Source organism: Blennius ocellaris (genome assembly GCF_963422515.1).
Source record: "Blennius ocellaris genome assembly, chromosome: 3".
In the NCBI taxonomy this organism is placed as follows: domain Eukaryota; kingdom Metazoa; phylum Chordata; class Actinopteri; order Blenniiformes; family Blenniidae; genus Blennius; species Blennius ocellaris.
In genome coordinates, this window is record NC_137652.1 from 7,226,046 (window position 1) to 7,245,467 (window position 19,422).

At 42.4% G+C, this 19,422-nt stretch overlaps 1 protein-coding gene across 1 annotated transcript in view; it reads left to right on the plus strand.

Annotated features, from left to right (window-relative positions):
* lrba (LPS-responsive vesicle trafficking, beach and anchor containing) overlaps positions 1 to 19,422 on the plus strand; it is a gene marked incomplete at its 5' end in the record, with an annotated part of 187,605 nt that overhangs the window by 127,786 nt on the left and 40,397 nt on the right. Inside the window, 7 exons of the mRNA XM_080521001.1 lie at positions 3,799 to 3,916; positions 4,113 to 4,215; positions 5,683 to 5,798; positions 5,893 to 6,005; positions 13,086 to 13,226; positions 14,843 to 14,962; positions 17,669 to 17,821. Of these exons, the coding sequence (XP_080377127.1) occupies positions 3,799 to 3,916; positions 4,113 to 4,215; positions 5,683 to 5,798; positions 5,893 to 6,005; positions 13,086 to 13,226; positions 14,843 to 14,962; positions 17,669 to 17,821 (864 nt within the window). The remainder of the gene's footprint in view (positions 1 to 3,798; positions 3,917 to 4,112; positions 4,216 to 5,682; positions 5,799 to 5,892; positions 6,006 to 13,085; positions 13,227 to 14,842; positions 14,963 to 17,668; positions 17,822 to 19,422) is intronic.

The window sequence follows — 19,422 nt, forward strand, 5'->3', positions numbered from 1 at the left end:
TGTAACCATCCCAGGGCACTTGTCATTTGAATCAAACATGGAGGGAAAAAAGCTCAACACATCCACATGAGACAAACTCAGTTTGGATGAGAAGAACGTCATTCAGGACCAGACTCGAATGTGGCAGCCGCACAGTTGGGGTAAGGGGATAGAAAAGAGTATCTGCAGCCTCAGCTCATTGTCTTGTGTACAAATAATTTTGCACAGTGAGGTATTGTGGAATGACTGGCAGATTTCTTTTGGGAAATGAAAAGCAGCACATGCTGGTAAGTCCACAGGTTTTTTTTTTTTCCTTTATGAATTCTATCAAGTTCTCCCAATATTGCTTGTCCCTGGTCTCCATGTTGATGTTGATGGATCACCTCTCTTCCTCCCGCTCATTAATTTCATCACCTTATCGCCCACACCACTTCATTTGACCAAAAGGTAATAATAAATCCCTCATCCATTATCCTTTAACTGAGGCAGCCATGCGGAAATACTTAATAAGAGGCAACAAATTGAACTTCAATCACCTCGAGGATGCACAGTACATTAAACAGAACACGCAAATGTGCTTATACCACTCATCACACGCTATTTATGTGCTCCCCCCCACCACCACCACCACCAAACTCTACACAATTGACAATCAAATTATATCTTTCGCATATTTTCTGACAAATAAGGATCAGTGATGACTGGCTGTGGCTCCTTTTCATCTCGGGCGTCTTATCAGCCCGAAAACACGCACACACTCAGCCTGCCGGCCAGCGAAGGCTGCCGAGAGCCTCATCTATCTTGAAACGTAGAGCTGATAGTTGGGAACCTTAACTCTTTTCTTTAATCCAGAACACTTTCAATTAAATTTCCTCTGTGTCACAGTGTTCTTCCACTTGGCTATACCTGCGTTTCTAAAGAGGCTCAGCTCGGCAGATCGAGGCTGGGGTTTGAAGAGGGTGATGGAGAGGGTTCACTGGCACAGATGCGCTGGTGACAGTTCCTGCCGGTGTGTGTGGTTACACACCGTAGCCACAGTCACCCGGCGCCTCTTCATGTGTCCCTCTTCATTCTGCACTCTTTTGGGCATCTGACAGAGACAAACGACAGTGCTTCAGAAATGAGCAGCAGCCCCGCCGCACAAACAGGTTGAAAGAGGAGGAGGAGGAGGAATGAGAGATGGAAGGGGGGGGGGGGACCGAGAGCGAGAGCATCGCAATCAAGACTCGTTCCTTTGTTTTCTGTTTGGCTGTGTCCTCTGGTGTGACGCTTTGAAATTGATCTTCGAGCGAACCGGACCTGAAGCCATGGCTATTGTTTGTTTTTGAAATGTTGCATCAATAAAACTGCTTCTTATTCATCTATTCAGTGATGCAAAAGCTCCCCGTATGTTAGGTTTTCTTGTAATTTAATACCCAATATTATTATGGAAACATCACAAATATTGGTGTTCACATGGTAAACTATAAAGAACGGCATACAATAGCGGCAGAGTGTTCTATTTATACATCAATGGATTCATAAAGCTATATTGCTTTCCTTCTCTCTCTGCTACTGTAGCAATGCCATCTCTTTGAGCCTGACTGGTCCACTTCCCCCATTACTATATATCAAAGAGCAAGCTGGGGCAGCCATAACTCCGGTGTGGACAATAACCTCAACACCACTGTAATTTGTCCAGACGTGGTCTGAACAGCGAGAGCATTACTGCACGGATAGTTTGTCATGCTCGTTGTCACCCACTCAGCTTTTTCATCTGCAAGGGAAAAGGGCGCTGCCGATAGGGGCGATGATCTTGGGAGCGTAGAGTGCCATTTACAGAGTTTCAGGAGATTCATTGGTCCGGGGGAAAAATATGATATCTGGCTGCCTCGGCTGCTGTCATATCTCTCTGTGGAATCAGAGACAGCAGCTTCATCAGTCCGGCACTTGGGCATCCATCGAGAGGTCTGTGGGTATACTCCTGAGGATGAAATGAGTCAACCACTCCCTTTTGGGGGTGAAAGGTTACACAGCAAGCACTCACTCATTATACACCTGCAGACAGGAATTTCAGTTGTGATCAGAGCGTAGCAGAGGGGAAAGAGCAGAAAATAAGATTACTATCTTTGTGGTTAGAGTTGACGGATGTTTGGTTTTCCTCCGGGTTGAGACATGGTAACATGACCTTTATAACTCTGTTCAAACATCACTAATCTAGAAAGTCGGCCCGTTTTCTTATTGAAAGGAAATTCCTCAGCCAACAAGAGCAATCACAAACTCGTGGTTCTTGTTTTAAATATACACTTTCTCAGAAGACCAGTCATGAAATGTTGAAACACATTTGTGTTTAAAATCTATGTGCCTTCGCAAAGCAGCAGGCATTTTTAATGTACAGAGTTCATAAAGGGGTCTTTTCTGTACCTATTGATAAGATACTAATAGTTGTGTTTTATGAGCATTGACATATTGCTAGAAAAGCTTAATGAGTTTAAGTTCTTTCTTTCTCAGTTGCTATGTTCTGCCTTGCAGTGTGGTTCATGTGTTAATAGTATTAAAGATGTTGTGTACTAATAGTCATCTTGGAAGACCGTCCCATTTTTAAAATGTCTGTTTTTATATAAACTCACTTCACACAATTCCATTTGGATTCACTCACGGGAAACGTTGCACTACGTACTACTTTGTTTTGCAAGGCGTTCACTCCATGATCCGCATCAGTGTTGTTGGTCTTGTGGTCGGCTACAGGCTGACACAGGCTGGTACAGTCGTCTCAAGCTGCTGGGAGGCCGGTGGATGCCGCCCCAGCTAGCTTCTCTAAGCCACTAATCCACATTTAATTGAACTCCAGAGACTTTGAAGTGAGTCTACGATGCAGGCAGGTCTTATTCCTCTGAGAGACGGCAACGGAGAGGCTGTCCTCAGCTTAAGGCCTCAGCTGGTCCCCTCTGCTGTCCCATGCCTTTAATGAGCTCCTTTAACTTAACACCAGGTCTGGTTTGCTGGCTCACATTTGAATATGTTTGATTAATAACATGCCTTCAAACCGCACTGTCACAACCTAAAATGTCCCTTTTTACCTTTCTACCACATCCCTGCACCCCCCCCCCCCCCCCCCCCCCTTGTCATTGGACGCCTTTGAAAGGAAACGTGGATGGTGAAACAAAAGTTTAGTTAACAAAGCGATTGTAGGTAACCTAAATGCTGGATTAGTAGGAGCATGAATCACCGGGGCAGGGCTAAGCATCTGGGTCTGTCAGGCTCTGTGACGATCATCCGTACAAGTCACTCCGACAGCCGCCGCGACCTCCACGGGGACAGATTAAGCTTGTTCATCGGAGCAATTTTAAACGTGGGGCGCAGTAAAATAATATTGTCCGACCTCCGTGTCACTTCCCTCTATGAAAATAGAGAATGTAGTCTTAATCAGATGTTTAGCATAAAGTAGCCTCTTAACCGTGTCAATGTCGCGGCCAAATATTGCTTCACATCAGAACAGATGATCTTTTAGTGAACTGGACGTTTCCTTCACTCCTTAAAGCTCCACGGCACCTCTTCTCTTGCTAAAGGGATCTCTTTTTCATTGAGGCTGATCAATATAAAACATTAATCATGCTGTTCAGCCCGTTGTGCCATCATGGTGTGAAAAATGAGCTAACCTGGTCTTCTCTCTGCTCTTCATCCAATTCTCTCTCTCTTCCTGTAGAATCTTCAGTATTTTTTCGACATTGTTTTGGGATTTTTATTTTTGCTCCTCTCTCTCTTTTATTTTTAACTACACTCAAAAAAAAAAAAATACTCCTGTTCATTAGTTTCCTTTTTTCTTGTCCTGTTTTACAGATTCTAGCCTATACAGAAGGCCTTCATGGAAAATGGCTGTTCACAGAGATCCGGGCTATTTTTTCCAGACGTTACCTGCTGCAGAATACAGCTCTGGAAGTCTTCATGGCCAACAGAAGTAAGGCTGCACCCTAAATGAGCTATATGTAACCAGTCGAGTCCTTGTATTATAACCCTGATGGATATGCACAATTACCTTTTATAGCTTGTATCAAATATCGTGACCTGATTGGTGATATTTTTAGGTTAAGAGAAGTATTTTTGTTTCGATAGAGAGTAGTTGATTTAACTTTTTTGGTGTTTTTGTTCTGCAGCAGCCATCATGTTCAACTTCCCAGATGCAGCCACGGTCAAGAAGGTGGTTCACAGTCTTCCTCGTGTTGGCGTGGGCACGAACTTTGGCCTTCCACAGACCAGGTTAGACATTCCCAATTTTGCTGTATTTTATGCATTAGAAGTCCCAGCAATGTAGTTCTGTGTGTTATATATACGATTTAGTATCTGTAGGGATCTACTAATGGACCAAAAACCAGATGCAAAACAGAAATCTGTATTTTTTCTGAATTCTTAAAAAATTATTATTTATTTTTTTTGCTCTGATGTGTAGACATGTAACTTCTCCATTTCTCCCGCTCTTTCCTCCTCGCCCCCCAAACATAATTGTCTTTACACAAGCACAGTCTGGTTCATTTTTTAATTTCCAGCAGTGTGAATAAAATAGTTGCTTGTAAGCCTGCAGGGCGCACACCCCTCCCCTGACCTCCCTCACATTGGGTCTGCTCTGCACCCAGGCAGTGCTGAAGCCAGCTCAATACAGTATGTTGTTCATTTATGTCTCGGTTTATTCAGCGTCGGCCTTCACAACCTATTTGTGTATATATATATATATATATTTAATAAGGTGGTGCTTCTTGATGAGATTGGTCAATCTTTTTGGAAACATTTCTACAATATTAACATTTTTAAACCTAAGAGAATAGGATACGAAGCTGCATATTAGAAGTTTGTGTTTATAATTCACAATGTCCAAATGATAAAGGATGTATGCTTGTGCTAGTATGATTTGCCAATCCGTCCAGTTTCCTGGTCACCGTGTCTCTTTGACCTGAGGACAGCACAGGAAATATAACACAGTAAAAATTGCCTCGAATTATCAAACAATAGTCTCCATAAACTAGCCCGGCCTCCAATGCAATAGAAAACACAGAACAGGCCAACTACATGATTAGTTCTCAGGAGTTTTCTCCCCTTTTCGAGTCAAGTAAATAACTAGCTGAATTATGTTCATTTCATTTTTATTAATTGTATATTATAGGTTCTATTGTAATGTTGCTGAAAAAGAATCTATAATATTACTATAATATACAAATTAACCAGCAAAACCAGCAAAGAAAGTTTATTAAATTACAGTGTCGATTTGTGATCCTGTGCCTTGAAATTGTTTCTGGAAAGTGGTACTTTCACCTTTTTGACAGGGCCTAATGACCATAATCTGGCATTCTGACATTGATTAATTCCATAATTTTCCTTTGTTTTAATTGGATTGGGGGGGGGGTTCATTTGTTTTTTGTCTTTCGGCTTCCACCATGCTCCGGGGCTCTCTGTGTGTGCCTACGAGTGTACGCACACACATGCAAATAATGGTATTCAACCCAATTTATTGTGCATTTGTCTTCTTAATTAGGACGACAGGAAGTTCAGTAAATTTTTCATGGTGACATTTGTATTTGAAATGTTTAGTTCTTTGTAGTCTGCTTTTCCTGTAATGTGATGACCCCATTTGAGATGGTTTACTTGTCCAATCTGTCAGTTCTCACCTCAATGAGAAACTGCTGAATGAACATACCGTAAACCATTTTTATTTTTGTCTCGTTTTCCTTGTAGACGTATTACTTTAGCCACACCAAAGCAGCTGTTCAAGGCTTCCAACATGACCCAGCGCTGGCAACGTCGTGAGATATCCAACTTTGAGTACCTGATGTTTCTCAACACCATCTCCGGTGAGGACCTGTGTCATGAGCAGCACTAAGATATAAGTTTTGGTTTTTACTGTAAGTTTATTTCTCAATGATTTTTTTCCTCGTTGCCTTCCAGGTCGCACGTTCAATGACCTCAACCAGTACCCGGTCTTTCCCTGGGTCATCACCAACTATGACGCAGAGGAACTTGACCTCACTCTGCCCAGCAACTTCAGGGATCTGTCTAAGGTGAGGCGCTAGAAGCACACACTCCCCCTCCTCTGTTTCTTTGATTGATTTTGTTCTCAAACCCAAAGAATGGGACAAGTGTGATGTAAAGAACCAGTAAACGTGTGTGATTGTGTTGGTGTGTCTACTTCCCGAAGTCTATTTAGTTACTGTGTAATTGCCATTGATCATAGTTTAGTGAAGCGGCTTTTTAATCACTGCAGGCTGATTGCCATCGCTACACAGGTGCAGAGCATTTCCTTTCATTCACTGGCTCGGGTGCTGCATTTGTAGAAGAAAAGTTAAAGCTGCTGCCTCGTCCCCCCCCAAAAAAATCAGCATTGTATATTTCAAATATGTAATTGTAAGCATCATAAGCTATTATGATAGAGTTTGAAGCATCACACAAATAAATTGACACTTGCACAGCACATAGTCACTAGCTATCAAAGGGAACAACAAAGAAAAAACAGGAAGTAGTTTAAACAATTGACATGAAAGTTGAGTCACTGAAATCTGGACTGTGACGCTCATGCTGATGTAGGCTGGTAACCATCCATCGCTCCACAGAAACCCATTTGCCACAAACATGTGCAGCAGGATGAAGAGCAGATTTGACAGTGTGCAGACTCAAACGTGCATTAGCAGTTACAGATATTTGTAAATAAACAGACTGTCAGAGAGCCCGCTGTACCGGGATGTGCAGCCATGTTATTTCTTACTTCTATTGAATTAAATAAAAAGAGGGTCTTCTAATAAATTAGAATACGAGACATTTAAGGTTTTCCTGTAGTTTGATTTAAACAGTTCAGTTTTAAACATTCATATATTGACATTGACAAACGACAATAAAAATTATAAATGTAATATTAGATGTCACGTGTATCGAAAACACTCATTTAGATTTTGTCATTTCGATGTGCCTGAATGTCCATTCGTTTTTTCACGGGGTTTCAATCAGGAAATACATGCAAATTGTAGAAAAATCTGGACAATTTCCCAGTACTGCAGGTGAAATACATTACAGATAATCTGCATGATTAGTTGTTAAACTTTGTTGGTTCATTCAGTCCTGACCTGCCGCAGTTACAGCAGATTTAAACCCCCTCTTGTACACGGTCTACGGCTCCCAGTTTCACCTTTAACTATCATATTATGTTCATAAATTGAAGTTTGTAATTGAATTCTTTCAAGTTTGACCTTCCACAACACTCCAGGAAATAAAGTAATACTCCCTGGTAGCTCCAGGCATCAAGTGATTGTGCTTTAAAACAATGAAAACTGCCCAGAGTTGCACTGTGCCACATAAATACACACGCACTCTTGCTCCCGAAACCATCTTAAGGATTCTCCCACGTATTGTAAGTAGACATGCAATTATTTACTCACTTTAACTCCGTCTCTTTTGCACATATGCGCAGGCAGACAAAAAGCCAAGAAACACACTCCTTGAGTTGCAGTCCCGTTGGTGGGAGGACAGAGGATTAGTTTTACAGTGAGAAGATTGAGCGGCTGTCGAGCAGCAGGAGACAAAATGACTGAGTAAATCAACGTGGAAACAAAAATGATGGTGTTAATGGACAGAAGATATGCTGGGGAAAAAGCTTTTTTGAGTTACTCTAATGGGCTTTTGTTGAGGTACAGAGGCGGAGGTACTTGTGTAGAGGGAAAGAATGGTACATATTACAGGCAGTTCAGCATCACTGTGACCAAATTGAGCCTTTTGTGTTTCAAGGCCCAGTTAAAGATGGGGATTACAAATTTGCTCTGGGAATAATTGTGATAATGAGTGTCATTGTTTTCTACTATACATTGTCGCTATACGCTATACATTTTTATTGAAAATGAAGATCAACTAAAGTAAATGTACTTGCGTTGTTGAGATGATATACAGGCCAGCAGGTCTACTGATGAGTGCACATCCATGACCTCTCTACACACTGAGTAATGTCTTCTGCACACCGGATAGTCACAGGACTTTCTGTGAAATTACATTTCACCACGTTGATCTTGGCTGTCGTCACATACAACCAGTTTCTGCTACCTCTTGTTGCCTTGCTTTTTGTTTCCTCCATCCAAACATCTTCTAGATTCCTTACTGATCCCAGTATCTATGAGAATCTTTCACCCTGAACATCACAGGGTGAACGTAGTCCCACGTATTCAGACTTCTGGGCAATGTAGAGTCAAAAATGGCCTCATTCTATAAAGTGCCATCCGATTATGTTCATGATCATTTGGCTAGCCATTATAAACTCATCTTAATTAAACCCTCTGTAGTGACGTAATGTGAGCAATGTGGTAATTTTGACAATTTGTACTTACGCACTACCTGGACTGTATGTTTACACCCAAGTGATTAAATAATGCCATTTTTTTTTCACTTGAGTGAATCTTCTATATGAGCAAGATAAACCTGGGATTTTTGATTTTCTTTGTTATAATGTAGAAGATTTTTATTTTGACTCAGTTCTGAATTTTGACTGTTCTGAACTGTCAAGACTATTTGACAAAAGTCTATCTAATTTTTATTTAAGGTAGCATCTATTACAACACCAAGGCACTTTGAGGTTTATGAAATGTAGAGAATACGCCATCGATTCCACTTGAGCGTACATAAGCAGCAGTGGCAACTCAAATGAAACTTTTAGAAAATGTTGCTGTTTATTGAAAGCACTAATTGTGTTGGCATTATATTTTGGGACTTATTTTTTCTGATTGTGTCTTTGCTGTGTCAAATCTCTTGAAAAGACTTATTAAAGTCCATTAAATTGGTATTTAAAGCAGGGAAATTAAGAAATTGGTTTTCTTGCACAAATACCATAGTTATGAAACAGAAGTGAACCATCCTCCCACACTTCAGTTTCTTCACACTGCCCTGTCACACACATTCAAACACCCCAGCAGTCAACACCTTGTCCCCGAGGTCCTCCCAGGTCCTCCTTTCACTTTCAATCTGCTCCTCCGCGTCTCTGTTTTCGTCCCTCCCAATGCAATTTCTCCCCCCACCTCTGTGAAAGGGTGCATAATTTCTCTGTTTATCCGGCATGATGTTGCCCAGCCGGCTGCAATGTGACAGTTGTACTTGCCCCGCCGAGCTACACACAGACTCACGCAAAACACACAAGCCATCAGCCCTCCTTCGGTTTTCCAAGCTCATTTCACTTCCTGCTCTTCTCTCTTGCGCTGCCATTGAACTCGGACAGCTCAGCCTCTGTGCTCAGTCAAGCTTCGCAGCCCTCGGGGACTAAGTGAATGAAGGCCAGTTGGGTAAAAGGAGGAGAAACAGAGAGACAATCAGAGCAAAGAAAGGAGGTGGGCAGCGTGTAAAAGAAGAAACAACATCATTTGCCATCCACTTCTTTCTCTCTGAAGAGCAGAGGGCGAGAAAGAGAGGGGAGGGCGCCGGCTCAATCTTTATTACATCTGTTTTATTCATGTTGTTGACACGCCTGTGATATCAGTGTATGACTACTGGACCGTGTCAGACGGCAGTGTCTGGAAAAGGGCAAAGCTGCATTGTGCGGCCCCTGAAGACAACCCCCACCCTGCAGTTCTGCACCTACAGTCATTTGTGCACTGTTTCTTTTCTCTGCAGCCCTAATGCTTTGTGACCTTCAGTGAGTTCTGTACCGTGTGTCTGCATCGTAACCCACCTTGCTTGCGTCTTCGTTCCTCTCTTCTTTTGTGCCCTCCTCATTGTTTCAGTCTGCCTCTGTTTGCCCGCCTTTCTTTCTCATCCTCCACATCTCTCTTATCCCCCTCTTATGTCATGTTGGCTGTTGTCTCTTGTAGAAACAGGTCATCTGCGAAGCCTCCGGTGACATTGAGAAGCCAAATTGCAGCGCGTGTGTGTCACCCACTGTCATCATTCCCAGCACAACAGAGGCCACACAGAATTTATGTTCCCTGCTACCAGAGCCATTCTGACCCCAGGGACTTTCTTATCATAAACTCTAACCTCAACCTGACATCAAACGCCGACCCCCGAGATAACATTGTAGTCACGATAAGGACTCACCCGATCTGACTGCAAGTGTTGTAACGTTTCAGTTTTTTCTTCATCTATCCCTTTGTACACCCCACTTCTGCACAATGTCACAAATCTCCCCACAAAAGCACACGTGTCTCCTCTGGATAAACAGCTAAGTGAATTAGGCAGGCCTGCATACATTCCCAACTAGAGATGGGTTTAACCGAAAACAAGGTAACATTAGATGAATTTGACTTTCATATGTTGACTGGCTGGGAAAAAAAAACCAACCTAATAATTTTAAACTTTTAAGTTTGTCATTTAAGTCATTGAAGAGATAAGCTGCCCCGACTGGAAATGATCCCCTTTAGTCTGAAGGGAAACAAAAAATATACAATCATGTTGTTTCACTTTGAATGAAGCACAACAAACAACTGAAAGAATGTGTTCATTTATTATGTAGTCTACATTTACGTAGCAACAGAAATAGTGAAGACTTATCGAGCGCTCCCTGTACCTCCCATCCTATAACCTGCTTCTCACAGCCAGATCAGCTAATGGTGTATTGATCTCACCATACGCGCCCCATATGTTTATCCCCCAGGCCCTCTGCACCATTTTCACTGTTTAAATAGGACATTATACATAAACACTCTTTTCAAAAGGCTCTTGTGATTTATGGCTCAAAGCCCCGGTGATGCTCGGATCGTCAGTAAGCCATTAAACTTCATCACCGGTGACCCATTATTGTTTTAAAAGCAAAGTACCAGTGGATAATGTTCTTATAATAGTTCTCAGGAAGATGCTTATTGTTCCTTAAGGGTGTATTTTCCCCTGCTATATATACACACATTTTTGTTTGTGTTTTCAAGCTGATGACATTTCCAGTAGAAACTTAAAACTATGAAACAAAATTGGTCTTGAGGGCATTTTTCTATGCGCAGTGCACAAGCACCAATTGCTTTGATTTTGATTATAGCTCAATGCTTATATGCACTCTCTCTCTTGACGAGATGCAGCCCTGAATTTGAATAAAACTGTCTCGGGCTGTTTTTTGCTAATATAAATCTTTATTCCTGTTCCTTCTCAGTATTGTGCTGTTTGAGTGCCACTGTAGTGTAATCCCTTTGAACAGTAGTGGTGAATTTTAGAAGGATATATGGTCTTCTCGGCAGGTGTGGGTAAAAGTGCCACACATCCATGATCTAATAGGTTTCAAGTCTTTTCTGCAACAGAGGACACTAACCCCAAACAGCCGATGTCAGCAAGAACAGTCTTCAGCTTAAAGAAGAGCAGCGGGTCCAGGAAGTGATAGTGTGGCCCCCATGGAGGGAAAGAATGATATAATGAAGCACACATCCATGATTTGTTGTTCAGTCTTCAAGATGTTTTTGAAGAACTACTTGTATGGTTCCTTTAAAAACGTGTGTATATACCGAGAAGATAAAAATGCTGTTTATTGCTTTGTTTTGCATGTTGACACAGTATTGTATTGGTCTGCAGCTTTTACTAAGTAGAAATTGCCTTTAAAATGAAAGCAGGATTAAAATATATTTGCATTAATTCGATTGAATTCAAATAAATAAGAAATAGTCCTTGATTAATTTTCAGAGGCTTACCAATCCATAGCACGTTTTTGGTGCAGCTCACTCCTCGGTCTAATTAAAACTTCAAGATTGGCTCATTTGTCTCGGAGCTCATCAGAGTGCTATTCCGCGCCATAACATATTAGGCCAATCTGTGGCGGGGCGGCAGCAGGCGCTCCATCAGCACACTGCCAGGCATCCGGCTCTGATGTACGGCACCGTCACCACCGCTCTGTCGTAGCTACTGTAAGCCGAGAGTGCCAGCCCCACGGTAATTTACAGCAGTAAACAATGTCGGCTTGGGCAAACCAACAGCCCCCACATGCACTCGCACACAATTCTCTCTCACTCTCTCTCTTTGTCACTGTGGCACTTTCAGTCTTTTTTTTTTTTTTATATGCCTCCTCTGCCTTTTCTTTTTTTAATGAGCCGACTGTTATTAGGGCTATAAATCAGAGCAATGGGTGTGATGTATAATTCACAGTGTGTACTCACCCACCCCAGTGGCCCTGAGGAAGCCCACAGTGTATCACTGTCAACACTGAGCTGCACGGTGCCGTGGCACGAGGCTTTGGCGTAAATGCACACACACACGGGCTGAAGAGAATTTGAACAAATACATTTAAAATAAATGCACACAATAAGCAGATAATGCAGCCACAACTGCACAGTGCGTGCGTCACGCCCACTACATGTGGACAAGCATGCTCCATTACACCCACACAAAACAGTAGCTGTAGCTCAGATCGATATCAAAGACTTGCCCCGGATGAGTCTCGCTGTGACAGGCACACTATGATATGAAAGAGATCCAATTGATCCACGCCCTACTAGGCCCGCATCCTCAAAAGGCCATCATTCCATTACCATTGATCCGCTGTGTGTGTGTGTGTGTGTGTGTGTGTGTGTGGATGTCCACGACTGTGAGTGTGAGGCACAGAGATGATGAGGAGGGTTTGAGGGATTAAGGCGCAGCCAGCAGCAGACTAATAAAAATTGAACCAGCCCGAAGGTGATTTCTATAAATGAGTATTTAAATGATAGCTGAGTGGCACCGAGCGATTGGTTCTTTGAAGAGCGATGGAAAATTAATGCAACTTAACCATTTTTCTGGCCTTCAAATAAGACTGGTGACCACTGTATTAGTTACAGATTAATAAAAGCAGAAATTAAAGGAACCCACTGCCATGCTATTGATATTCCTAGTAGGCACTCTTTCATTGGAGCACATTACTTTCCTTTGACAGACTACAGCTGCAGGGGCTCCGTTTCACAGCCTCTAAAAAGCACTCTGTGGGAAAGGATTGATTTCTGTCTGAAGGGAAACATCATCTAATATTCATTTGAGATTGCACAATGGTTATGAGCTTCATTTGCCTTGCAACTGTTGTGCTGCGAAGAGTGGGCCCCTGCATGCATTCACAGTCAAATTCACCACTGCTTTCACTTTCCTCTCAGATGCTCTGTCTCTTAGTTCTGTAGATGCCTTTCCCCCCTTTTAACCTATTTGAAAACAATCTTTTTATTCATGTTTCTTTCTAGCCCATTGGTGCTCTGAACCCCAAGAGGGCAGCCTTCTTTTCGGACCGGTTTGAGTCCTGGGAGGATGATCAGGTGCCAAAATTTCATTATGGCACCCACTACTCCACCTCCAGCTTCACCCTGATGTGGCTACTACGCATCGTAAGTGCAGTGCATATACATGTATACCAAAAGTCAGTTTTTGTTGTCATTTTTGGGGTTTCTGCTGTCTTTGCAGGAGCCTTCATGTTTTTTTTTCTTTTTTCATTGTTATACAACTCTGAGGAATATAGCCATATGCATTGAAAGACTTGATTGCTGCATGTTGCGTCACACACACACTGCATTTAGACCACACTTTTACTTAAATGTGTTTTCATGCATAGAAATATTTATATATTGTTTGGGGGGGTTGTTTGTTTTTGTTTTTTGCAAGTAGACTGCTTCAGTGCAATCACACTGTTGTGTTAAACTGTTAAAATCAATATCAAATGAAGAGTAAATAATGTGATCAGCGATGCTAATACAGCTTTATAAATGCCCTGCTTATGTTGGAGCTCAAAATCATGTCAGGCTGAGATGTGTCTTGATGATTATGATGCTGAACACTATGTTTGGAGCTGAGATGCACAATAAGAAATAATACTACTTGGTTTTTTTTTTAATAACTACAAATTCCAAGAAAATACCACGGACTTTAAGTCCATGCTCCTACCGCATAAGGTTAACATTATTCTCGCACATTAGGTTTTTGCAGAAAGTATCAAATTGCTTTTGGAAATACAAGTTATGATTTATTGTTATCAAATCAGAAAATACATCAGTGGTATTGCACATCATGAGCAGGCATATTACATTAAAACAAAAAATAAATAAATACCTGACATTTTTCCTCCTCGACACATTTAAACAAACGGGTTCCCAGCCTTTGTATTCGGCTGCATGTATGCAGTGTATATTTTGCCAGGGAGCGCTCTTTCTACACCTTTTGTTGAATGGACGCCATCAATCTTGCCGTACTGCACTCAGGGGAAAGGGAGGTTACGAAGTTTCTCCAACGTGCAGTTTTCTGCTGTTATTGTCCCAGTAGCTCACTGTCTCAGTGACTCCCAGTAGGTTTAGCACATTGATCCCCGCACATCATTAGCCAGCTTATTGTAAAGCCACTTTACCAGGAATGCTCACTTGTAACTCTGATGTAACTCCCAACGTTAACATCAGAGTGAAATGAAAAATATGGATTGTGAATGTGGATTCCTAAGCCTTTTAGAGGATGTTATAGCGCTTGTAATCCTGTTTTGCTGTATAAACTGGATGATGATGTGGTGAACTGCCACCGCTTTACACAAGGAAAAGAAAGAGTTTACGTCATCTCAGGTCGAACTTAATTAGCTCCCTGCAATATGAGTTGATGGCATTAGTGCAGCATATTGTGTTCATGTCATTTGGGGGCTATTACATCACAGAGACAGCTATTGATCTGTTCTAACAAGATTATACACGATTAGAAAAGCATCAGCGGCACAAGTGTATTGACTTCAGTAGCTCACTGGGAATATTGCCATTGCTCGTGTTCATTTTTAGGATCCCAGCTGTCGGAGGGTCGTAGATTTCGCCTCAGATCTGATGACTGAAGTGCTGTATTGAAACTTCAGCAGGAGACCTTTTGACCTCTTTGTTTTTACTGCTGAACAAGCAGCCACAATCAAGTGTTGCCAAATGTAGCAGTGAGCTTTTTGAGTCAGATTCATCGCCTTGTTTTTCCCGATCATTTACAGGAACCTTTCACGACCTTCTTCCTCAACTTCCAAGGAGGGAAGTTTGACCATGCTGACCGCACCTTCTCCTCGGTGTCGAGGGCCTGGAGGAACTGCCAGAGAGACACATCTGATGTTAAGGTACGATTCACTCTTGATCATTCACACAATACTTTCCAAAAAGGACTTGGGACAGATAAAGGAGTGTGCACTGCCGGAGAATAAATCCCTATGTAGCATTCTTATAGACGGAGAAGAAAGGGTTTAAAAAGAGTAATGTCCAGTCACTACCAATCATTGTCCCCATGCAATGAAAGCTTCCTGGTCTTCTGATCAAAGCGTCACACTAATCCTCATCTGTCCCAGCCGTCTGTCTCCGATTCAGCCAGCTATAACGTGGACTTGAATCCTTGCCCGATGGGCCCCCCAAAACTCTGCTGAGCTGTTGGATCTGCCCTGCAACAGCACAGGTCATTCTCATACTGAGGGCCTTCGAATCCCCCAGTGCACACTTTAACTGCACTCCTAAAACATTTACAACTACAGTCAGACATTTTCTGTCAAAGCCCAGTTTTGCTTGCTCTCCTGGCACTGGGTCACTGGGTGGGGGAACAGCAGTGGTGTTGGGGGTTTTGACGCTTGATTGCGTTTAACCCCCCCCCCACACACACACGCATGCACTCACACACACATACACGCACAGCACTATGATAAAACATATGGATTGTGTTACCGTGTAGCTGGCCCGATGCTTGATTGCAAAAGTCCAACAACAGCCCTCGTTTGCTCTCTCAGTCTAGACCTGTCAATGTGGATCAAACTGTGAGACCTCAACTTCAGATCAAAATAAAGGCGAAATCTGGACCCCATCAGTTTGTTTCCATGTTTAGTGGGAATTTTTTAGCATATGTTGAATGAGGGTTCACCGACTTTATCCACTTGGATGCACACATTCATGTTGTTGGCAATAGAGGAATTAGAGTAGAGATGTATCAATTTAGTATGCTAAGTACACCATTTTGCTTTAGCATTTGGGCTATTGATAGCAGCTCTGTGCCCCTGCCAGAGGGTAAAAGCCCCTGTGTTTTTGTACGCCACTGGTAAAGAAGGGGTGATAATAGTTACAACACCCAGATTCAATGTGTCTCTAGCCTGGGTGACGCTAGGGTGACCTCTTGTCCCCAATCCCCTGACCCCCAGCCACAGCCCAAAGGCATCACAAGGAGAGACAGAAGAGAAGAGGGGTTAGAGGTAGCAACAGTGGAAGTGAAGCCGAAGAGCCCAGAGGGCAAAGCCCCTTCCAGTGACCCATGACAGGACAGGATTGGGGATCAGAGGGGCTGGCCTCTGACCAAGCTGGAGCAAAGGGGCCACTGCACATAATGGTCCATGCACGGCCGGCCTGAGCGTTGGGAAGGGAAGCCCTGCAGGTTTTGTTGGTGTGTGTGCGTGCGTTTGCATGTGTACCCCTGCCTCCTCCTCAAATTTACAGCAGGGTGCAGTCAGTGAACCTGGGTGAGCAGGAGGTCTCGTTAAGAGGCTGACCTTTTTAGTTTTAGGTCGGGTTTTGTGGAGTGAAGAGATTTCAGAAGTGAGGAAGTGCCGTGTTGTTTTAAACCTGTGTGTTTGCTTGCTCATTTGATTGGATGTTTTCACCCCCATAATGAGAAGTGTGTGTATCGAGCTGCTTATAATTGGTGGTATTTCATAAGCTTTTAAAAAGGAAAGAAACATTCAATTCTTTGCATTTGTATGATTCATTGTGGTGCGCTCGCCTGCTGATGGTGGGAGTCTATTTATATTTTAGGTTTGGCTTTAACAAATCAACAAAATCTTTGCGTGAAAATGCTCAGTATTGCAGTTTTACTGCTCATGTGTTTGTCCTACTGCATCATAAGAAATGAGCAATGCTTTTTGTTGTAAAGTCCGTGTCAAAACATCAGGATCACATTTAGTTTTCAGTAAAATGTCAACAATTTCAAACACATTATACATTTCACGCTCCACTTTCCTTTTATTATTTGCATGAAGCAACAAAGAGCGATGCCACCCTGTGTCTGATTGTGTTATATTTTGGGAGACGGGCCCACAACAATAACACTCCAGCAAAAGTCTGCGGCCCGCTGATTCATCTACATGTTTTTAAGCTTAGTCCTAATGTTTATACTCGTTGTGGCAAGTTACGCTTGGGTTAGACTGATGAATGGCTAAACATATGAGGTTACGTCTCCTGTCATAAGCGTATTTCTTTTCATCATCCTGCAGATTGAAAGCTTGTTGGGTTGTTTGTGACAGCCAAATAAAATCGTCGTAGTCGGTAAAAACTCTGGCTGACTTTTCCTCTCTTGTTGCAGACGCAGGGAAATCAAGAAGAAAACCTTTTTTTTTTTTTTTTTTTATAACTATCTTGGGTTTTTTTTCTCCCTTTTTGTGTTCTGTGTGCAAATACATATGCACTTGGAGCACACACTATGAATGAGTGTATGCTCTGTCGAGGGAGGCAGCAAATGCATTATGTCATTCATATGAATAATAATCTATGATTCAAGAAGCAGTACTTCCTGTCAGCTACAAACCAAAACTGGAAATTCAGAATATTGATATTAATACCTCTTATCATAATTAATTCCTCTTACCATAATCTGAAATCTTCTTGTTGCTAGTTTGTTATTCACATCGCTTCCCATCGGCTTCATTTCGTGAGAGATTCACACCTTCCTCCTCTAAACATTATTGTGCTACCCAAACCCAAACCCATGTCATCTGTTGCTTGAAGAATATGACTTTGATGAAGCTTTTGTTTGCACTGTGTTGCTTCACTGACGTCATTGTGTTGTGGCTGTTTAGGAGCTGATTCCAGAGTTCTACTTTCTCCCCGAGATGTTCGTCAACGCCAACACTTACAACCTCGGGGTGATGGAGGACGGCACCGTAGTCTCGGACGTTGATCTGCCACCATGGGCAAAAAGCCCAGAGGAGTTTGTGCGCATCAATCGACTGGTAAGCTGAATGAAAAATTACAAATGAAGCCATAGGCAACTCCGAGGCTGTTTGTAATATCTAGAAAATGCAGGTACTACAGCAATCAGAGAAACTAAACTTTTTTCCCCCTCATGTTCTCGTCATTATTGTAGGCAGCAGGCATCTGTCATACAATCACCCAGTCACAGGCAAGATTCACCAGAGGATCACACATTTGTGGCATGACTTTCTCAGAGCTGACAAGAAGACGTAGTAATAATGACAAAGTGATCAACATTAAAAGTTTGAATCTAACCTTCAATAAAGAGACAGAAGGACTCACTAATGGCATAATTATAGATAAATCCATAACTTCAAAGCCAATTCTAAATAAATAAGGGGGTTAAGCATTCATAAATGTTTTGGGAAGAGTGGAAAAGCTCTACAATCATCTCCATAACAGCTCCTGCATTTGCATCACACAGTCCATAGGTGTGATTAAAGAATAATTGAAATGTGAATTCTGCACTGATAATTGTTTTAAATCTGTTTTTGTACTGATTCATGTCCGCACCTAGTTTTTTTTCTGCCTGATCAATTGAACTGAGAGAATTCTTCAAGCTTTGTTAGAAGTACTAATTCAAGGAGACAGTGTTATTTCCTGACTGTCTCACAGCTCTTCCTGTTACCTGAGCCTCACACTCCTCCGACATGCCCCCCGCTCTCAAGTTTCTCTGGAGGCAAAGTGATCCAGCCTCATATCCCTATCCAACTCGCCAGCTTTCTTTTTTTTCTCGCTCTCTCTGCTCACACATCTGGCGCACGCTGGCGTGTGAAATTGCAACTGTGCTTCTCTGTAGAGAAATTATGCAGTATCCTCTTTCTGATCTCCCCTTCCTGTCCACTTGGCCCAAAGCAGAAATATGCCTTGTGTAAATTTGTGTCGGATGTTGTCAGGCCTGCTGCTGCATTTATCTGTATCGTTGGCTCCTCTAACAAACGCACACACTCGGAAAGATTGGGAATTTAAAGTCACACGAAAGATCAGATTGCCTTGCTCTCCTCCGAAGGGTCAAAATTAGATAGGGTTTCAGTTTTCTGTTGTCTCGATACATTTCTTATCATTTGTCCTTTTAGTCCTTCATCCTCTATACACTTCTTAACCTTATAAAGTTTTATGAAAACTAAAAGGATATGCTGCCCTATGAAAACTGAGAACGAGGGTGGAGAGGAGACTTGCAGGCCACTTTTCCTTCCAGGCAAATGATTCAGGGGCAGTCATTCACAGTTCCTGCGTGATGCGTGCCCACAGCAGTCATGGGTGCTGATGAGGCTGGCTGTGCTCTGTGACCCGTGCAGTCTTGTGGGCTCTGTTAACCAGCCTGCTGATATGACCAGCCCGCCATCATTAATCACGCACTTCCCTCTTTTTGGGCTGTCGGCACAGTTTTGGCCGAGGTGGACGTGTCTGAGGAGGCCTGTGGTCGCAGCAGCATGTTGATTTGCAGGAGATTAAAACATTTTTGTGTTTGGTTCGAGTTTGGATATGCTACGTCAGCCATCAATTTTTATTTTTTTATTTTTTATCATCATGATTTAAAGTATTTACGTTTTTCAGGGATTTTGTATGTTTTAATCTC